Raw genomic sequence first — 21,695 nt, forward strand, 5'->3', positions numbered from 1 at the left:
GGGGAGCAGCGGCTGAGATGCGTGAGAGGGTGGAGGGGTAACGGCGACATCGAGGAATGAGGAAGAGTGGTGGATCGCGAGGAGTCGATAATAATAATGTGTTGGAGATGTGTAGTGGATGACGAGATGTAATAGGGCACAGAGATCACGAGAAGAGATAGAGGGGGGAGTTATTTAAGCGGTAGCGGCGACAGAGGGATCAATGAGGTCAACGTCTGGCGTAAGTTTCGCATATAACAATACCCGTGGTCCGTTTTATCTGTAAACTATTAATAATAATGATTAACAATGACTGAGTGCACGTGGTACGGGCGCCTATCGTTCCCAGAGCGCGGGGCGCCCGGGGTCCCGCAGGGAGGCGCCGCTGCCCCACGAGGCGCAGCCTGCGGTGGTGTCACAGCAGGGGGCGGTGTTGCTGCCGCTGTCTGCGATCTCAATTTGGGTCATTTGCTGTGGATTTTGTGAGTATCGGGATATGTTGGCCAATACCAGTTCCGCTCCGTGTGTGTGTGTGGTTTTAGTTATGTGAGGAAACCCATGCAGAACAGGAGGAACACACACACGCGCGCCACAGAGAAAGGCCCCCGAATCCAGGCCCTGCCTTGCAGCGAGTGGCACCAGCGTCATGAAGAGACAGGGAGGAGAGAGGCGGGGAGGCGAGGGCGATGTGCGGCCTGAGGGCACCCTCTCGTGGACTCGCGCGGCAAAGCAGCCGCCCAGGCCGTTCGCCGCGTCCGCAGACACCGAACAAACAGCACTGGCGAAGTTGTCATAAGTAATATTTGACATGATTCATGTTTTTTTTTGTAAGAGCTTGGCAAACGAGACGATGATGCGAGGGCATTCCATAATGGAGCTAAGCGAGGGAAGAAGCGGAAAGATCCTTGAGGTGATCAGCTGCATTGTGGTGAGTGGGTGGGTGAGTGAGTCGGTGAAGTGGAAGAGTGGTGGGTGAGTCGGTGAAGTGGAAGAGTGAGTGGGTGAGTCGGTGAAGTGGAAGAGTGGGTGAGTCGGTGAAGTGGAAGAGTGAGTGGGTGAGTCGGTGAAGTGGAAGAGTGGGTGAGTCGGTGAAGTGGAAGAGTGGGTGAGTCGGTGAAGTGGAAGAGTGAGTGGGTGAAGTGGAAGAGTGGGTGAGTGAGTCGGTGAAGTGGAAGAGTGGTGGGTGAGTCGGTGAAGTGGAAGAGTGGTGAGTCGGTGAAGTGGAAGAGTGGTGGGTGAGTCGGTGAAGTGGAAGAGTGAGTGGGTGAGTCGGTGAAGTGGAAGAGTGGGTGAGTCGGTGAAGTGGAAGAGTGAGTGGGTGAGTCGGTGAAGTGGAAGAGTGGGTGAGTCGGTGAAGTGGAAGAGTGGGTGAGTCGGTGAAGTGGAAGAGTGAGTGGGTGAGTCGGTGAAGTGGAAGAGTGAGTGGGTGAGTCGGTGAAGTGGAAGAGTGGGTGAGTCGGTGAAGTGGAAGAGTGGGTGAGTCGGTGAAGTGGAAGAGTGAGTGGGTGAGTCGGTGAAGTGGAAGAGTGGTGGGTGAGTCGGTGAAGTGGAAGAGTGGTGGGTGAGTTGGTGAAGTGGAAGAGTGGTGGGTGAGTCGGTGAAGTGGAAGAGTGAGTGGGTGAGTCGGTGAAGTGGAAGAGTGGTGGGTGAGTCGGTGAAGTGGAAGAGTGGTGGGTGAATCGGTGAAGTGGAAGAGTGAGTGGGTGAGTCGGTGAAGTGGAAGAGTGAGTCGGTGAAGTGGAAGAGTGAGTGAGTCGGTGAAGTGGAAGAGTGAGTGGGTGAGTCGGTGAAGTGGAAGAGTGAGTGGGTGAGTCGGTGAAGTGGAAGAGTGGTGGGTGAGTCGGTGAAGTGGAAGAGTGGTGGGTGAGTCGGTGAAGTGGAAGAGTGGTGGGTGAGTCAGTGAAGTGGAAGAGTGAGTGGGTGAGTCGGTGAAGTGGAAGAGTGAGTGGGTGAGTCGGTGAAGTGGAAGAGTGAGTGGGTGAGTCGGTGAAGTGGAAGAGTGAGTGGGTGAGTCGGTGAAGTGGAAGAGTGGTGGGTGAGTCGGTGAAGTGGAAGAGTGGTGGGTGAGTCGGTGAAGTGGAAGAGTGAGTGGGTGAGTCGGTGAAGTGGAAGAGTGAGTCGGTGAAGTGGAAGAGTGAGTGAGTGAGTGAGTCGGTGAAGTGGAAGAGTGGTGGGTGAGTCGGTGAAGTGGAAGAGTGGTGGGTGAGTCGGTGAAGTGGAAGAGTGGTGGGTGAGTCGGTGAAGTGGAAGAGTGGTGGGTGAGTCGGTGAAGTGGAAGAGTGGTGGGTGAGTCGGTGAAGTGGAAGAGTGAGTGGGTGAGTCGGTGAAGTGGAAGAGTGGGTGAGTCGGTGAAGTGGAAGAGTGAGTGGGTGAGTGAGTCGGTGAAGTGGAAGAGTGGTGGGTGAGTCGGTGAAGTGGAAGAGTGGTGGGTGAGTCGGTGAAGTGGAAGAGTGGGTGGGTGAGTCGGTGAAGTGGAAGAGTGAGTGGGTGAGTCGGTGAAGTGGAAGAGTGAGTGGGTGAGTCGGTGAAGTGGAAGAGTGAGTGGGTGAGTCGGTGAAGTGGAAGAGTGGTGGGTGAGTCGGTGAAGTGGAAGAGTGGTGGGTGAGTCGGTGAAGTGGAAGAGTGAGTGGGTGAGTCGGTGAAGTGGAAGAGTGGTGGGTGAGTCGGTGAAGTGGAAGAGTGGTGGGTGAATCGGTGAAGTGGAAGAGTGAGTGGGTGAGTCGGTGAAGTGGAAGAGTGAGTGAGTCGGTGAAGTGGAAGAGTGAGTGGGTGAGTCGGTGAAGTGGAAGAGTGAGTGGGTGAGTCGGTGAAGTGGAAGAGTGGTGGGTGAGTCGGTGAAGTGGAAGAGTGGTGGGTGAGTCGGTGAAGTGGAAGAGTGGTGGGTGAGTCGGTGAAGTGGAAGAGTGAGTGGGTGAGTCGGTGAAGTGGAAGAGTGAGTGGGTGAGTCGGTGAAGTGGAAGAGTGAGTGGGTGAGTCGGTGAAGTGGAAGAGTGAGTGGGTGAGTCGGTGAAGTGGAAGAGTGGTGGGTGAGTCGGTGAAGTGGAAGAGTGGTGGGTGAGTCGGTGAAGTGGAAGAGTGAGTGGGTGAGTCGGTGAAGTGGAAGAGTGAGTCGGTGAAGTGGAAGAGTGAGTGAGTGAGTGAGTCGGTGAAGTGGAAGAGTGGTGGGTGAGTCGGTGAAGTGGAAGAGTGGTGGGTGAGTCGGTGAAGTGGAAGAGTGGTGGGTGAGTCGGTGAAGTGGAAGAGTGGTGGGTGAGTCGGTGAAGTGGAAGAGTGGTGGGTGAGTCGGTGAAGTGGAAGAGTGAGTGGGTGAGTCGGTGAAGTGGAAGAGTGGGTGAGTCGGTGAAGTGGAAGAGTGAGTGGGTGAGTGAGTCGGTGAAGTGGAAGAGTGGTGGGTGAGTCGGTGAAGTGGAAGAGTGGTGGGTGAGTCGGTGAAGTGGAAGAGTGGGTGGGTGAGTCGGTGAAGTGGAAGAGTGAGTGGGTGAGTCGGTGAAGTGGAAGAGTGAGTGGGTGAGTCGGTGAAGTGGAAGAGTGAGTGGGTGAGTCGGTGAAGTGGAAGAGTGGTGGGTGAGTCGGTGAAGTGGAAGAGTGGTGGGTGAGTCGGTGAAGTGGAAGAGTGAGTGGGTGAGTCGGTGAAGTGGAAGAGTGAGTCGGTGAAGTGGAAGAGTGAGTGAGTGAGTGAGTCGGTGAAGTGGAAGAGTGGTGGGTGAGTCGGTGAAGTGGAAGAGTGGTGGGTGAGTCGGTGAAGTGGAAGAGTGGTGGGTGAGTCGGTGAAGTGGAAGAGTGGTGGGTGAGTCGGTGAAGTGGAAGAGTGGTGGGTGAGTCGGTGAAGTGGAAGAGTGAGTGGGTGAGTCGGTGAAGTGGAAGAGTGAGTCGGTGAAGTGGAAGAGTGAGTGGGTGAGTCGGTGAAGTGGAAGAGTGAGTGGGCTAGTGGGTGAAGTGGAAGAGTGAGTGCGTGAAGTGGAAGAGCGGGTTCGGTCAAGGGAAGGCTCCCTTTTGGTCAATCATCTTATGTATGCTGATGATCTTGTGATTGCGGCTCATTCTGAGAAGGAGTTGGAGGCTCTGCCTGAGTATTTTGTTTCATCACAAACTCCACCCCCTCAACTCCCCATGAGTGATGGGGCAATTGTGGAGAGGGTGGAGAGTTTCCGTACCTGGGTAGTGTGCTGATAACCAGCTCCGGTTTGGCAGAGGTGTCACTCCAAATCAGTCGAGCGGCATTATCTTTTCATCAGCTGTGTAATATTGCGTGGAAGCTACCTGGCCTGTCACTCCACACGAAACTTCGGGTTTTCTCGGCCACAGTTTTGCCCTCCCTTCTCTCTATACTTGCGAAACGTGGACCCCGCTGAAGGAACATCTGCGCCGATTTCAAACATTAAGGCTGACCTGCCTACGATCTATCCTAGGATTAACCAGGCTGAATTGTGTGAGGAGTTCACAAATGCTTAAAAGATCTGGACATAGTCCCATCAGTGAGTTTCGCCGGCAGGCAAGACTGCATTGGCTGTGTCATAGAGCCCGCATGCCCAGCCACGCAGCAGCTGTTTGGCCGAATAGAGGGGGCGAAACGGGCGCGACACGGGCTGGAGAAGAGATGGACTGATGCAGATGATGTGGAGCTGATTGGACTTGACGATGACCGGTACCTGCGGTGCCAATGTCGGCCTCTGTGGAGGAGGCTCGTGAAGGACGCTACTGGGCCGTTGGAGGCAGTCGCCCTCCAACAACAGCTGTGGGCGGATGAGCGACGCTCACAATGAGCGAAGCGCAGGGTGGCTAAAATGTAGGAAGTTGGCACAGTGAGGAGCACAGGTGGTGCATATACCAGTCATCGCAGTCAACCCTTGGCACCTGGGTCTGTCCCGTGACCTGCCAGCGAGCCTTCAACACTTCATGTGGCCTCAAAGTGCACCTAGCATGGCACCAGCGAACGGTTGCTGCTCTGTACAGTATGGTAGTGGTGGTTGAAGACAGCGTGGTGGATAAGACGACACAGCCAGTGTCTGGTGGAGACCACGTTTTGAACACGGTTACGGAAATCAAAGACTGGAGTCTAAACGACCTCTGCTGGCCGACATTGAATCTAAACGACCCCTGCTGGCCAACATTGCAATTGTCAATACCTAACAGTTCTAAATCTACAACACTTAAGCGTCAACACCAACAATGAGCCCCCTCTAATGCAACATATGCACAGCGATGCCACTGTTAGTGCATTCCAAACAGGTTTGTTAAATGATAACAGTGAACCGGTAATCGCTTTCGCAATCGCTTACCGTTTCACTGGTTAGGAACCAGTCACCGATTCCAGAGGAATTTTCCAGTAATGAATACGCTACTTGCTGGACATTTGTGTATGTGGCAAACTGATAACCGATATTAACAGCCCGAATTATAAGTTACAAAAGGTACAATAAATTAAATTGCTGTGCCACATTGGCCTGTTGATGACCACACACGACATGCCCCCGTGGTTGTGACTACACGGAGGTCATCTGGATTTGACCTCCGGCTGCTTGGCTCTGGGGTGGAGTGAGCGGCTCGCTATCGGAAGGAACGTCGCGAGCTTAAATCCTTATTGAGGGTTGACTCAGCCCATTATACTTTGCAAGGTCGATAAAATGGTATCACTTTGTGGGGGAAATCAACAGTAGGTGTCCGATGTATAGGCTCGTCTCTGCCATAGGGATGTGGAATGTCCACCACTGACTCATTTCACATCCATCTGTCAACGTGTTTTGAATTATGCACATTGATACGGCATTGTGTCGAGCACATGTGCCCCCTCTCCCGAATCCTCTCCTTCCATTTCCTCTCCGCCCATCTCCTTTTCGCTCCTCCCATCTCCCCATGTCTCCTCCCCCGCTCCTCCCATCTCCCCATCTCCCCATGTCTCCGCCCCCGCTCCTCCCATCTCCCCATGTCTCCGCTCCGCCCCTCCCATCTCCCCATCTCTCCATGTCTCCTCCCCCGCTCCTCCCATCTCCCCATGTCTCCTCCCCCGCCCCTCCCATCTCCAAATCTCCCCATGTCTCCTCCCCCGCTCCTCCCATCTCCCCATGTCTCCTCCCCCGCTCCCATCTCCCCATGTTCCATGTCTCCTCCCCCGCTCCTCCCATCTCCCCATCTCCCCATGTCTCCTCCCATCTCCCCATGTTTCCGCTCCGCCCCTTCCATCTTCCCATCTCCCCATGTCTCCTCCCCCGCTCCTCCCATCTCCCCATGTCTCCTCCCCCGCCCCTCCCATCTCCCCATCTCCCCATGTCTCCGCTCCGCCCCTTCCATCTCCCCATGTCTCCGCTCCGCCCCTCCCATCTCCCCATGTCTCATCCCCCGCTCCTCCCATCTCCCCATGTCTCCTCCCATCTCCCCATGTCTCCGCTCCGCCCCTCTCCCTGCGGCAGCTCTGAGAGGGTCACAGCGCGTGGGTGCCGAGGGTGGTGCGAGTCGGTGAGGGAGGGAGGAGCTGCGAGCGTCACTGCAGGACAATGGCGACGCGGAACAGAGCGGTACGGCCCGGCGTGAGACGGGGAGTGTGTGTGTGAGACAAGGTGTGTGTGTGAGACGAGGTGTGTGCGTGAGACAAGGTGTGTGTGTGTGTGTGAGACAAGGTGTGTGTGTGTGAGACAAGGTGTGTGTGTGTGTGTGTGAGACAAGGTGTGTGTGTGAGACAAGGTGTGTGTGTGTGTGTGAGACAAGGTGTGTGTGTGTGAGACAAGGTGTGTGCGTGAGACAAGGTGTGTGTGTGTGTGTGAGACAAGGTGTGTGTGTGTGAGACAAGGTGTGTGTGTGTGTGAGACAAGGTGTGTGTGTGAGACAAGGTGTGTGTGTGTGTGTGAGACAAGGTGTGTGTGTGTGAGACAAGGTGTGTGTGTGTGAGACAAGGTGTGTGTGTGTGAGACAAGGTGTGTGTGTGAGACAAGGTGTGTGTGTGTGAGACAAGGAGTGTGTGTGTGAGACAAGGTGTGTGTGTGTGTGAGACAAGGTGTGTGTGTGTGAGACAAGGTGTGTGTGTGTGAGACAAGGTGTGTGTGTGTGAGACAAGGTGTGTGTGTGTGAGACAAGGTGTGTGTGTGAGACAAGGTGTGTGTGTGTGAGACAAGGAGTGTGTGTGTGAGACAAGGTGTGTGTGTGAGACAAGGTGTGTGTGTGTGAGACAAGGTGTGTGTGTGTGAGACAAGGTGTGTGTGAGACAAGGTGTGTGTGTGAGACAAGGTGTGTGTGAGACAAGGTGTGTGTGTGAGACAAGGAGTGTGTGTGTGAGACAAGGAGTGTGTGTGTGAGACAAGGAGTGTGTGTGAGACAAGGAGTGTGTGTGAGACAAGGAGTGTGTGTGTGAGACAAGGCGTGTGTGTGTGTGTGACAGGGAGTGTGTGTGTGACAGGGAGTGTGAGTGTGTGTGACAGGGAGTGTGAGTGTGACAGGGAGTGTGAGTGTGTGTGACAGGGAGTGTGTGTGTGTGACAGGGAGTGTGTGTGTGACAGGGAGTGTGTGTGTGTGACAGGGAGTGTGTGTGACAGGGAGTGTGTGTGTGACAGGGAGTGTGTGTGTGTGACAGGGAGTGTGTGTGACAGGGAGTGTGTGTGACAGGGAGTGTGTGTGTGATAGGGAGTGTGTGTGTGTGACAGGGAGTGTGTGTGTGTGACAGGGAGTGTGTGAGTGTGTGTGACAGGGAGTGTGCGTGTGTGTGTGACAGGGAGTGTGCGTGTGTGTGTGACAGGGAGTGTGTGTGTGACAGGGAGTGTGTGTGATAGGGAGTGTGTGTGTGACAGGCAGTGTGAGTGTGACAGGGAGTGTGAGTGTGTGTGACAGGGAGTGAGTGTGTGTGACAGGGAGTGTGTGTGTGTGACAGGGAGTGTGTGTGTGTGTGACAGGGAGTGTGTGTGTGTGACAGGGAGTGTGTGACAGGGAGTGTGTGTGTGTGACAGGGAGTGTGTGTGTGTGACGGGGAGTGTGCGTGTGTGTGTGACAGGGAGTGTGTGTGTGTGACAGGGAGTGTGTGTGTGTGTGACAGGGAGTGTGTGTGTGTGTGACAGGGAGTGTGCGTGTGTGTGTGACAGGGAGTGTGTGTGTGTGACAGGGAGTGTGTGTGTGACAGGGAGTGTGTGTGTGTGATAGGGGGTGTGTGTGTGTGTGTGACAGGGAGTGTGTGTGTGTGTGTGACAGGGAGTGTGTGTGTGTGTGTGACAGGGAGTGAGTGTGTGTGACAGGGAGTTTGTGTGTGACGGGAGACAAGCCGGCATCTCCATGGGCACACACTGTATAGACGATACACTATCTTAGGGTGTACAGTCTCAGGAGTATACAGTGTAGACCTATAGATTGTACAGTGTAGACTATATACTGTATGGTTTGTAGTGTGTGGAAACAATATGGGAAATGGAAACACGAAGACGCGTGTGTTCCATGCCTGCATTGTCCCCGTGTCTATTTGTCCATGTTCCTCCATGTCTGCTTTTCGTGTTTAGTCAATCAACAAGTCGCATGTTGTGTTTAGTTTGTTGTCCTTCTTCGGCACCTCCGATTATCACGGTTGGCTACGTACGGTACGAAGGAAGTCCAACATACATACATGTCCCCGTGTCCCATTGTCTCCATGTGGCTGTAACTTCTGAGTTCGGTGGCTGCATGGCTGACCTTCCTGCTAATCCACACTGATCACACGCACGACAGAGACAAATGTTCTCTGTGAAGCCCACATAGGCTCTTGGGGCAAGTGCAGGTTAGCGAGCACCTGTTTTGGCCAACACGGCGCGGTTTACACAGAAACACAGAGACGACGCTATTGGTCAGAATGCAGAGTAAAGCAGTCAGGGTGGTTGAGAACTTCACCGATTTGATTCCTTCACACGTGTTGAGGATTTGGTCTACCAGACACTGACTCCTCTTTCGTCTCATCCACACTGTTTAGCGACAAGACTGCAAGTCACAACATCTCACTCACCCACTCTTCAATTACCCACTCTTCAATTACCCACCTACTCACCCACCAACTCACCCACTCACCTACTCATTGCTGCTGTGGCTCGGTTGAATTAGCAAAGTTAGTATCGGTTCACAATACACTCCATGATTTGGTCAGGATCTCTGCAGTCACGTGCCGGGCTTTTAATTTTCCGCTTGTGGAGCTGGTGACCGGGTCTGTCATCATGGGTCATGCGGAGTCAATTGAGTCGTTGGTTTGTTTTTGGGGAAGGGTGTCACCAGCTGGCTCAGTGGTGGGGTCCAATATGTTTAAGCCGTCGCCATTAGCTCAGAGTTTTTCTCCGACGTTGTTCAGCGTTGAATTTTGAGCTAACGAGAGCCTGAGCCATTCACAGGGACGGCTCACGGGACCCGGGTCTATATTGATTCGGGTGAGAGGGTGGGACGCACCGGCATGGCAAGTCGGGAGGGTGCGCAGAATAGCGTGCAGGAGTGGCCCGTGTGCTCTGTGCGATGAACCTCAGGGTCCGCCGCCGGCTTCCGAGAGGTTACCCGACCTGCGATCGCCCCCCGTCGGCGGGGCCCTGCGCGAGCTGCTCGCCGTCACGTCCCACTTTCACTCGCTGCTAGGGCCCGTCAAGGCCCTCAAGTTTGTTCGCGAGGGCCATGGCCCCGAGTGTGCCCTGGTCGGTTCGGGCTTCGAGTTGCTGCGGACCCTGGGCCCCGCACGCTCCCCGGCGGGCCAGCTGCTGGAGGGCGCGGTGCGGGGCCAGCAGGTCGGGCACGGCTGCGGTGGCACGAGCGTAGCGGTGCTGGCCGGGGAGTGGGGCAGGGCGCTGGCTCGCTGCGTGAAGGAGAGCGCCGTGCCTCTCCCTGAAGTCACCCGCACGGCTGTCGAAGCGATAGACGAATGTGCCCGAGCAGTGATGATGCTGACTTTTCCAATAGCGCCGCCACGTTTCATCGACAGTGACGACGATGATGACGATAATGACGATAATGACGATAATGACGATGAAGAAGCCGGGTCTAGCCTGGCGACAGAGGATTTATGGCGATTGTCGTGCGATGGAAGTACTGCGGCGCCCAACCCAGGCAGCTCCGCTCGATGGGACCAGGCCGCTCTGTGCGTGAGCAACTCCAGGGTGGCAGCTCAACCTCGGCGACTGCTCAGCCGGCATTTCCACTCGACCTCGGCCAAACCGCGCGGCGCCTACGGCTCGATTCGTTCGTCCTGCGGTGAAGATCACGGTCGTTGTCCAAACGCGGGTGAGTCAGTTCCCAGCGAGGACGTTACCAAGACTCACGTTCTGCCTCGCCGGCCGTCGACGCGCAGCAGCAAGGACTCCACGAGAAGCGAGGTGCCGATCACGGTGTGCGGAGTGGGCCGACTCGCGTGGGGGCTAAGCCATGGCCAGGAGCGGGAGATGGGGCTGGCTTGGGACACGTACCTCGTTCAGATACGCGCGCGCCACGGCTTGGCGTTGCGGCTGGAGTTCGACCTCCGGTGCATCGTCACGGTGCTCACGCCAGGGTGGAGTGAGGACGCGTCCCGAGTCGTGGACGGCTACTTGACGAGCGTGCCCGCCACTGACGCTGCCGTCGCCAGGAGTCTGAGCGGAAGGCCACTCGGTGCTCTGCTGTTTGGAGGGGACCTCACCGCCGGCCATCGCCACCCAGGCTTTCAGGGACTCGAGCGTGGACAGGTAGTATTCTGGTGCGGAATGGATCGCGAGCAAAGTGGGTTTAGCACGCCGGGCAGTCATCCCGGCGCCAGCAAACCGTACGAGCCACGACAGCCGGGATCAACGAATTACGGCTCACAGCCTGCGCCCGACGCGACGTCGCCCTGGCAAGCAGAAGAGCAGGACGCGTGGCTGGAGGAGACGGCGCTGGCCCTGAGTGGCACACGAGCACGGTTGGTGCTGGCTCGTGGGGAGATCTGCCCGCAGCTCGCCGAGCGCGGCACCAACCTCGGCATCATCTTCCTGCCTCGAGTGCCAGCGGCCGTGCTGCGCGCCGTGTCCCAGGCGAGCAGCGCCAAGATACTCACCTACCCGTGCCAGGCCGGCGCTTCCCACGCAGCCACCCTTTCTCTTGAGTTAATCGACGAAGAGCTGGAGGCGGCCGTCCCGACCGCTCGCCGAGCTGGTGCCAGTCGCAGCAGCGATGGCGGCACGAGAGTGATCGTGAAGACTGCGGCGGTGCAGTCGGTGGTGTTGTGCGGCCGCGTGCCCTGCCGTCTGCCTGTGATGGAATCGCGGTTCTGGGCGTGCGCGCGTAGGCTGAGTGGCGCCATAAACGACGGTCAGGTTCTACCGGGCGCCGGCGTTTCTGAGCTGCACTGCGTGCGCCTCCTACAGGACATGGCCTCCCGAGCGCAATCATCGGCCCTGGGCTCAGGGGCCGATGCCGCTGCGAGCCAGGTTCACAGATTAAACTCGCGTCCAGAGGGTGATGCCCAACCAGAGTGTGGTGGCGGCGGGGGTGCTTGGTGGTGTGGCGAGTCCCACCGACATCACCCGGCTGTGCTACAGGCGCTGGCTGATGGGTGGCGGCGCTATCTCGTAATCGCCATGTACAACACGGGGTGCTACCGCTCTCAATGGGAGGCGGCCGCTGTTGTCAGCACGGTAGAGGCGAGGGGGGAGGTGGGACCCGTGATTCCTGGTGTTGGGGGCCCGAAGGAGGTGGAGGGGGGCGGAGGGGAGGGCGTGACGGGGCCCGTGTACGATGGGGCGGCCGCCAAGGTTGGGACCTGGCAGGCAGCACTGGACGTGGTGCTGCTTGTGTTGCAGGCTGATGCGGAGGTTGTGTCTGGTGTAGGCCATAGCCGATGGGGTCACAGTGATGATGATAATGATTGTGAGATCTCAACCAAAGAGGTCATGACACCTCAGCTAAGGAGATAATGACATCTGATCTGGTGTGGTCATGACATCTCAGCTGATGGACATTGAGCTTGTTATTGGACTGGTATACTGGATGTGGTGTGTTTGGGGCTTAATATCTCACTGAATATTTTCCGGGTTGCTGGTGGACCAGGGTATTTGGCATATGACTAGTTGCAGCTACCGACAGCCATAGCGAGAGGTATAATACTGGATGTGATGTGCCGGGTGGAGTTGAAATGAAGCCTTAACGGGCCATCCGTTACGATTAGACTTCAGGCACTACTCCAAGAATGTAAACGACAGCAGTTATTCTTTTGTACGGCTGATGTAGATGCAGAGCAACAACTACGATATCACATTCGGGTGATCAAGCCAGACAACGGCGTCAGGAGCAGCGCAGTGTATCGCTGTAATGTCTCCTTCGGGTTTGTGGATCGGGCATTGCATCATTATATGTTGTACGGTCTGTTCTGGATGACGAAAGTCGCACACTGGAGAGATGGCCTCCCGCTTGTTCGCAGTGCCGTGTGTTCTCTGGTGGACGTTGGTATTTGATTTGTAATGGAATTTGTTTGCTTGCCACAAAGGACAAAGATCCCCCAGTATAGCCTGAAAGGATTGTTTGTGGCAAGTCCTGCAGCACATAAGAACGCCGGCACGGCACATGAGGGGGTGGATGGCCATCACCACGCCTGGCCGCCTTTGTTTCCCTCGTGGTGATGTTTACACCCCGCATCGATGTACTAATTTGAAGATGAGTCGACTTAGGGGAGGCCCAGGACTGGTTCAGATAGTTTTTACTGTTTATTGGTCGCGAGTAGGAATTTAACTCAGGCACCGGGTTCGTAGCGCAGTGCATCAACCAATACGCCATCACTCCCCACTACTTGTCACACGCTCTCACGCGTGCGCCGTGTTATTTCCTGGAGCCCCTTGAACTGAATTTTGTTTGCAAATAAAGTGTCTGTGTTCTGTCAGACGGCTGTTTCACTCGTGATTAATCCATGAGCGGTGACCGTGTGAATCGCACACCAGTAGCAGAACCGGTGCCTGCACACATGCACAGACATGGTGCTTGAACCTCGTGAACGCAGAAACGAGGACACGTGATCCAGGCCTGTGCCGTGCGGTTTGTACATTGTTACAAGCCAATCTGTAAATTTGTTACATCCCACCGGAATCTGTTAATGGTTCTGGACTTTCGAAACCAGTAGCCGATTCTGGTAGGAGTTACTGGTTAACTAACATCCCTAGTTTTCATGATAAATTAGCAGATGACGTCTCCTTCACGTATTCGTCTCTTCACATGAATAAAAGTATCTCTTGCTCATCCCATCAGCCGCACGGCTTTTGGGGAGTGCATAATTTCAGCAGCATTGGTTCAAGTCGAGCAAACCTCTGGAACGTTGTCGAAACGCAGTCTCGTCAGCAGTCGGATGACATCGAGGCGTGTTCCGAGTGTCGCCGAGGCTGCTGGTGCCTGATCCGACCCACAGGGGGCGACGCCAGCCAAGTCCCCTGCCCGGGCCAGCACAGCGCAAAATAAACCCGCGGATAAATGGACGCCTCTTTCCCATATGCGTCCCTCCACGCAAGAACAATACAAGTGTTTTACACATCCCATCAGCCGTACGGCCTTCAGGGAGTACGTAATTTCAGCAGCATTGGTTCATCACAAGGAACACTGTGTACTGATTTAGACATTCAGTGTCTTGTCAGCAGAATCCAGCTTGCCTGAAGCAATGCTGGTGAACTGCCAGATGTTGATGTGAGGACCCCCCTTCCCTGTGAGACGTGAAGACCACGCTTCATGTCAGCTTGCTGCAAAGCGGTGAGCACAGGCCCTAAACGCCAACCGGCCAGCAAAAAACGATACTATCAAAGTTGCATCTTGACTTAAAGCTTTCGTGACTGCAAGAATTCATATTCTTTGGGTCTTTCGGTAAAGTCACGTGGACAGGTACAAAGAAAATAACCAAAAAAAACTACGACGTTTCGATCGCAACACAAGCGTTCGTCATCTTCACGAATGCTTTTTTTGTTTGTTATTTTTTTTGAACCTATCTACGTGACTTTACCGAAAGACCCAAAGAATATCAAAGTTGCATTAGATAAGCGTGTAACACTTTTCTTTAATTGAGTGAGGTTATTATAAGAACTTGGGGAAAGAGACAACGGTAGCAGAGGCAGCAGTTCGAGGGAAGAAGCAGAGACGCAAGGTGACCTGCAGGGTGGTGGGTGGGTGAGGGAGTGGTTGAGTGAGCGAGTGGGTGAGCGAGTGTTTTTAACTCGTAGAAGTGTGCATTTGTGTGAAGAGCGGTGGTGCAGTGGTTGGCACACCACCTCAAACTCAACTACTCGAGTTCGATTAATGTTCATGGCCAACACTAGTGGCAATTATCTGAACCAGTCTTGGGTGGCCACTTGATGCACTCACCCTAAAATTAGTACCTAGCGCCATGTGTAAATATTGGCACTTGGGAGACAGACAGCCGTGCATGGTGTTGGCCACGCATTTCGTGTGCCGTGCTGGCTTTCATAGATGCTTCTCGATAACAGCACTTGCCCCAACAGTCTGTTAAGGTTTCACGGGGGATCTTTGTGTTTGTGGCCTGCAGGGCGAGCGGCGGTGCCTGGTGATCGGTGGGGCTGGGTTTCTGGGCCAGCACCTCGTGGAGGCGCTGGTGGCGCGAGGGTACGCGGTGGGGGTGTTCGATGTCCGCCCGGGGCCCCCCATCTCTGGCGTCGTCTACTTCACGGGGGACCTGTGCAACCAGGAGGTAAGCTCCCTGCACCAGGCGGCATATCATCCAGCCACTCGAAAGGGGTGGCTACTTCCTCTTAATATTTGAGCAACGGTAACCCCAGCAGGGTCAACCCCATCTTGCCCCATGGGCTGAGGAGATTCCCCTCTCCCAAGACCTCACAGAATTGCTTAGCAAACCTGCAGACCTATTCCTGGAGATCAGATCACCATTTTTCCTAAAGGACCAGAATAGGCATGGCTCTGCAAGTTACTTTTTCTATGGAATTAAAAGTGATTTGTGATAGAGAGCTGCTAAGGACGTTTCCATCTGTTCATCAACCCATGAGCATCACTCAACTTTGCAGTACCGAACGGCTCTCTGAACCTCCGAGCGTGTGGTGAGTCTTCTCATTCTCTGACGTGGAATGTTGTAGACAGTGGGAGTGGACCTATCGCTTTCCGTGACCTAGCCGGAACACCATACCCAGTGCAGCCATAGCAGCCGCATGAGCCATGTTCCTGAACTTCACCAATTTCTGCTCGGCATCGGGAGGAAGAGGGGATGATGTCAACCCCAGCTGCAAGTGATGATTACATTTTTGCTTGCAACTTTCATCAGCAGTGAGGTGAGACCAGGCCACTGTGGGTTTAAATGGGGTTATAGATGGATGCCCACCACCGCAGTGGACGAATGGCAGGCACTTCTTACAGGTGACAAGCCGATGTTCAGTGGACATGTCAGCTCCATGGTAGGTTCTGGTGTCAAGGACATGGACCCACATTCACTGTTTGGACTATTAACTTCGGCAGATGTTCTTGCTTGGACCTGGCGTGCAGCCATGATGTTATGTGGGTCTGCTCATGCCAGAAGAGCGTGTTGGTGATTACAAGCTCCATGGGCTGTACAGAAATCTAGCAGCCTCACTCACCTACTCACTTACCCACGAACCCAATCACTCACCCATGCACTCACCCACTCACCCTATGAGTCTTTGGTTCTTTGTGTGAGTCTATGGGTCTCTTTGTGAGTCTATGAGTCTCTATTTAAGTCACTGTTAACCAACTTACTGTTGACCAACTTGCGGCTGAAACCCGGATTGGAAACAGGATTTCGGCGGTGCCTGCTCAGCGCTCTCTGACCTCTGAGCCACCACTCGGCCTCCCTGCTAACCAACGACTCGAACGGCTCTGCAGAGGAGGCGCGTAACAATCCTGGCTACAAAGCCTCTGTGGGCTTTGCCTGGTTTGTGGGAAGAGTCGATCCTGAATGAGTGAACAAAAGAGTGAGTGACAATAACCAGATAATCCACCTCCTTCCCCTACCTGTCCATATAGAATTCTGGCAGAAGGCTGTGCTGCTGATGGCATGTGTGAACTGTACTGTACGGTTCATGTGGATAGACGGATCTGTGAGGGAAGCACAGTGTCCACTCGCTGTTCTTGTTGTCGTCTCATTCCAGTGGTCGTGGTGTCCACCTCCCAATGACCCCATCCTCCCCAACACAATCCCCCCATCTCCCACCAACCCTTCTCCACCCCCCTCCCCCCACCCGCCCATCCCCTACCTCCCCCCAAGTCTCTGCAGCCACCGTCACCCGACCCCTCACGAGGGGCTCAACGTTTCGAAGTGACTCAGAGGGGTTGAGGCGGCACTGCTTGCAGGGGCAGGGCGTGGGAGTAGGGGGCCATGGAGGGGGAGCAGAGAAGGAGGTGCAGCGGAGGAGGAGGAGAGGACGAACGGATAGTTGGGGGGAAGACGAGGGTGTGGGAGATGCAAAATTAAGTCTGTGATGGTGTGGACCGATATGCAGAATATAAGTAGCAACATAACTGGCGGGACGATTGTACCTCCGTCCCACAACTGTCCCCTCCACATAAAAATGCGAGTCGTTTGTACACATCCCATCAACCGCATGGCCTTCTGGGAGTGCATCTCATCAGCAGCAAAACTCTGGCCCGGTATTCACATTCAGTGTCTCATAAGCAGAGTCAGGCTCGCTTGAACCATTGCAGGTGAACTGACAATCGTACACAAACAAGGACCCCTCTCCCTTCTCTCTTCAATGAGGCGAACCGTCCGCTTACTCACTGCCACTTGTGTACTCCACAGCGACGCTCGTCATTGTGTAAGGAATGAGTAAAAGGTTGAGTGAGTGACTGAGCAAGGGACAGAACAAATGATGGGCACTGGGGCCACGCTGCTGCACGTGACCTGGAGTGCAGCTCTGTGTCGGCAACGGGGGTTGGTGGATCACGAACGCTTGTCAAACTCCCTCCCTACCCATGGTCATCAAGGTCACCATCTCCTGGCTTATGGCCAGGGTGCCTTGGCAGGAATGCAAGTAGGTTAATTTCCAGTGGTACAGGGATTGAGTAGGTATACTCCGGCTGCTCCGCTTTCCTCCCACAAGTATAAGCACTCATTAATGGAGTTGGCCAAACATCCAAATATAGGACCGCAGAGCTCGGGGAATTGATGCCAGTGTCGGTTCTGGCCGCTGTCCCAAGCGCTCGTCCCCCACGTCTCCTTGAGGACTCCGCGCGCAGTGGTAGCGATGACGTTACAAACGCCGCTGCAGCGTTGCCTCCACGACAGTTTGAACGAGCACCATTGTGCAACGTGATTATGATTGTGAATATGATTAATTAATGAACGGCTGTGCCGGTGTGTATGTGCGCGTGTCGTCACCAGGACCTGATGCCAGCGCTGCAGAGTGTGAGCGTGGTGTTCCACTGTGCCTCCCCAAGTCCGGCCAGCAACAATCGGAACCTCTTCTACCGGGTCAACTGCCAGGGCACGCAGACTGTCATCGCGGCCTGCCAGGCCGCTGGCGTCAAGGTACCGCCATTCCCGGCCCTGCCCAACCCTGTTCCAGGCCCTGCCCGGCCCTGTGGCCCTGCCCTGTGGTCTTGTCCATTGGCCCTGAGACTTACTGGTAATGCCACCCAGTGAATAATGGCACAGCCTGCGACATGGAGCTGCTAGTGGTGACCACACAGTGATGTCCAGAAAGCAGTGCGGCACATTCCTGGCAGCTGCTCCCTCACTGCCCATTGTATTCAATGAACGAGAATTCTAAGTCCTTCTCTATGGACTTATATAACGCACACAGTCAGGGCGATTTATGATCCGGCACTCCCTGATTCACTCGTCAGTCGCCCACTCACTGGCGGTCAGTCACCTCCTTATCACTCTTTTTTTGCTACTACCAAGGTTACCGTTTCCGTGAACTTCACTCACTGACACCCGTGTTGAGGACTTGGTCTACGAGATGCAGGCTGTTTGGTCTCGTTTACACTGTGCTCAACCACCACCCCACTGCAGGTCACTTCAACACACTCACTCATCCACTCACTCACCTACTCACCCACTCACCCACCCACTCACTCACCACGTTGCAAGTCACCTCAATACTCTTTCTGCTTCTTCCCTCGCATTGCTATACTGTGGAATTCCCTTTCCCACCATCATCTCTTTCCCCCAAGCTCTCACATCAATAACTTTGTTCAATTGAAGTATGTATGCATGTTGATCTTATTTCTCACCATACATAGCCAACTGTACTAATCGGAGGTGCAGGGGAAGGACAACAAACTAAACACAAAAAGCAATTCTAAATAAATGAGTTTTGAATCTAGATGATTCAAAAGTGCATAGCTCCAGTGGCTACCGATATCCATGCATACACACTCCTGTCGATCACATCTTTGATTGTGCTGTTTGTTACTGACTGCTTGCCGTTTTGGGTCTTTGGGTCTATTGTGCTCAGCAACTGTGTAAAAAAAAACGGTCCCAGAACAGAGTCAGTGGAGTCTGGTGGAAACACCGCACGAGAGAGAGGAGAGAGTGCCGAGGGCCGTGAGCGGGTGTGGGCCCCTGGTGAGGGTGAGCTAACGCCGACCGCAGGCCCAGGAGGGTGTGGGCGACAGGGGACGGCTAAACCCTGGGCTGGGCACAGTCAGTGTGGGCGCTGTCCGTCTGTCCGCGTGTGCGTGCGCGTGCACGTGTGCATGTGCGTGCACGTGTGCGTGTGTGTGCACGTGTGCATGTGTGTTCTTGCGTGAACATCAGCACGAGTGAAACAAAGGTGGCCAAGCGTGGTGCTGGCCCCACCACCCACCTTGTGCATCGTTCCGGCCTTAACAGGTGCTCGCTCATGGCACTTGCCTGAATAGTCTGTACGGCTACATAGGAGGACTTTGTCTTTATCTCTGCGTGTTGGTCCCATGTGTGCGCGCCTGCGTGTGGTGAAATGCGCGTGTGGGCGCGCCCTGTCTCGCACCGCACGTGGCGGATGATGATGAATCATGCGGCCTGCCAATTTGTATTCCTGACCACAGCGGACGTTTCTCATTAGTGCGTGCGTGTGTGTGTGCGTGCGTGTGCGTGCGTGTGCGTGCGTGTGCGCGCGTGTGTGCGCGTGTGTGCGCGTGTGCGCGCGTGTGCACGCGTGTGCGTGTGTGAGTGGGAGCCAAAGGCGGCCGGGCGTGGTGCTGGCCACCCACCCCCTCGTATGCCGTGCTGGCCTTCATAGGGTCTCGCTAACAGCATTTGCCCGAACAGTCTGTTAAGGCTATACAGAGATCTTTGTGTGTGCATGTGTGTGCATGTGTGTGTTGTGTGTTTCTGTGCCATCACTCTACATACCCACCGACCCGAGTTGGATTCCCGCTCACGGAAAACATCAATGACGAGTATCTGAACCTGTTGTGCGCCTCCCCTAGGCTGATTCAGCCTTAAACGAGTATCAGGTGCTGCATGTGTGTAAACATCACCAATTGGGAGACAAACGCGGCCAGGCATGGTGCTGGCCACGCAAGCCTTCACAGGTGCTTGCTGAAATCACTTGCTCCAGCAGTCCATGTGGGCAACACGGGAGGCCTTTGTTTGTGTGCGTGCTCAGCGGCTGGTGCTGACGAGCAGCGCGAGCGTCGTGTTTGAGGGGGTGGACCTGAAGGATGCCACGGAGGAGATGCCGTATGCACGCAGACCCATCGACTACTACACCGAGACAAAGATCCTACAGGAGAAGGTGCGCACGCGGGGGTGGGCACACCAGTTAATGTCCTCACGAGTCCCTCCATCACCCAGCTTGTCTGCTGATATCCCCACGTCCGCCACACGCCGCCCACACGTTCCCCACATGACCCATCGTTTTCCCCGCGTCTCCCCGTGGGAGCAGGCCGTGCTCGCTGCGAACTGCCCCGAGCGAGGGTTCCTCACGGTTGCGATCCGCCCCCACGGGATCTTTGGGCCCCGTGACCCCCAGCTGGTGCCCATACTTGTGGACGCCGCCCGGCGTGGCAAGATGAAGTTCATCATCGGGTACCACGACCGCCACGGCCACCACCACTATCACCAACATCGCCACCATGGCCACCACTGCCGCCGACACGACCACCACCACCACTGGCATGACAGCTGTTCGCCAATAATGCACACGTGATTCTCAAGTGAGTTTTGCTTTTCTTAAAACTCGGACCCCTTGTCTAACATAGAGCGGGCCCTTGCCTATAGACATCTTGCAGTGCACCAGCATTAGTCCCAGCATTCTGGGAGTGCATCATTTCAGCCGCATTGGTTCAACACAAACTGTGGCCTCGTTTCGACAGAGCCAGGCTTTCTTGAAACACTGCTGGTGAGCTGCCGGATGTTGACAGGCCAGGACCCCCCTCACTGTGAGACGTGGGTCCTGCTTTCACACAAATCTCTGTGGGCCACGACACAAACGAGGGTCTCGTTGACCGCGTGCGGCGCAGAGACGGCAGCAACCTTGTGGACTTCACATACGTGGAGAACGTTGCGCACGGCCACATCCTGGCAGCAGAGCACCTGGATCCCGGCTCGCCCGTGTGTGGCCAGGTGAGGACCCGCACAGCCACATGCAATCCCCACGCAATCCCCGTGCAATCCCCATGCAATCCTCATTTAATATTTATATGCGTTGGTTTTGCTCTGATTTCGCTTTGCTTCATTGCTGTACTTGTTTTTACATTCTTGCTTTTGTTGTTGTGGTGACCCAGGTCCCTCTTGCAAATGAGAATTATTCTTCTTTCCCGAGTTCTCACCTGGTTCAGAATCATAACATTTCTTTATCCTGGAGAAATCCGATGAATAAATCATCAATCTTTTTGAAACAATTGGCTGAAAACTTCTTAATATATAGAGGACTGCAGATCTTGAGCAATTGTTTGCAGTACCGGCTCTTCACCACCACTTGGCTGCTGCTGCCCTACTGCTCGTTCCTGGTTCCCCCTCGGCGATCGCAAGAGACGCGATGGTCATGGACGGCAGCTCCGCTACTCGCACTGCTCATTGCCGACCTTGCTCGCGACCCCCGCTCCGCCCTTCCTCCCCACCCCCCGGCCGGTCCAGGCCTTCCACATCACCAACGACGAGCCGGTGCCATTCTGGGCCTTCATGTCGCGCCTCCTGGAGGGGCTCGGCTACGCGGCGCCACGCCACCGCCTGCCCTACCGGCTGGTGTACGTGCTGGCGCTGCTGCTGCAGCTGCTGAGCACGCTGCTGCGCCCCGTGTGGGCCTTCACGCCCACGTTCTCGCCGATGCGCGTGGCGCTCGCCGCCACGCACCACTACTACAGCTGCGCGCGCGCCAAGCGCCTGCTCGGCTACCGCCCGCCCGTGCAGCTCGACGACGCGGTGGCGCGAACCCTCGCCAGCTACCCGCACCTGCGCCGTACAGCCAACTAGCGCTCTCGCCATGGGAGGGACCCGGGTCTCGCCTGTGTCTCGCTAGGTCGCATCTGGGTGTCACCTTGGTGTCACCTGGGTGTCACCCGGGTCGCATACCTAGGTACCTATTTGTATCTAGGTGCACCTGGTGCTTGTGCATAGATAACTATTATTCACCTGTGTGTACCAGGTACTCAACTGGGAGTACCTGGTACTCACGTGGGGTACCTGGACGCTGCGGCGTGCACGGATGTCGTCGTGCGCTCTACATGCCCGCTGCAGGTTGACCGTTAACCCAATAAACCTGGTGACATTTTAACCTCTGACCTGAGCCAGAGATTTTACATGTGTCCGGTTCGTTTGTCTTAATTCATCGGCGGCGCTCGTGCAATCTGCAGCATTCGAGACGCTGCAGCGGCATCTGTGACACGACGCACGGAGTCCGCACGGAGGT

The 21,695-nt window shown here is 55.3% G+C and overlaps 1 protein-coding gene across 5 annotated transcripts; it reads left to right on the forward strand.

Moving 5' to 3' along the window:
• The first annotated feature begins 334 nt into the window (after positions 1-334).
• On the forward strand, positions 335-21,578 carry NSDHL (NAD(P) dependent 3-beta-hydroxysteroid dehydrogenase NSDHL). Of its 5 annotated transcripts, XM_076067380.1 has the most exons (8): positions 889-907; positions 6,387-6,491; positions 14,420-14,581; positions 17,240-17,386; positions 19,452-19,580; positions 19,731-19,873; positions 20,308-20,410; positions 20,924-21,578. In XM_076067380.1, the coding sequence occupies exons 2-8, from the start codon at positions 6,471-6,473 to the stop codon at positions 21,257-21,259; spliced, it is 1,041 nt and encodes a 346-aa protein (XP_075923495.1). In that variant the 5' UTR covers positions 889-907; positions 6,387-6,470; the 3' UTR covers positions 21,260-21,578. The 5 variants fall into 5 exon arrangements, with proteins under 5 accessions (XP_032811548.2, XP_032811549.2, XP_075923495.1 ...); XM_032955659.2 differs by lacking the exon at positions 889-907 and having other exon boundaries at positions 6,360-6,491; XM_032955658.2 differs by lacking the exons at positions 14,420-14,581; positions 17,240-17,386; positions 19,452-19,580; ... (1 more) ...; positions 20,308-20,410; positions 20,924-21,578 and adding exons at positions 377-461; positions 9,432-12,778 and having other exon boundaries at positions 812-907.
• The last annotated feature ends 117 nt before the right edge of the window (positions 21,579-21,695 follow it).

Source organism: Petromyzon marinus, chromosome 16, assembly GCF_048934315.1.
Source record: "Petromyzon marinus isolate PM22_M1 ecotype Great Lakes invasive population chromosome 16, UKy_Petmar_22M1.pri1.0, whole genome shotgun sequence".
Classification (NCBI taxonomy): Eukaryota; Metazoa; Chordata; class Hyperoartia; order Petromyzontiformes; family Petromyzontidae; genus Petromyzon; species Petromyzon marinus.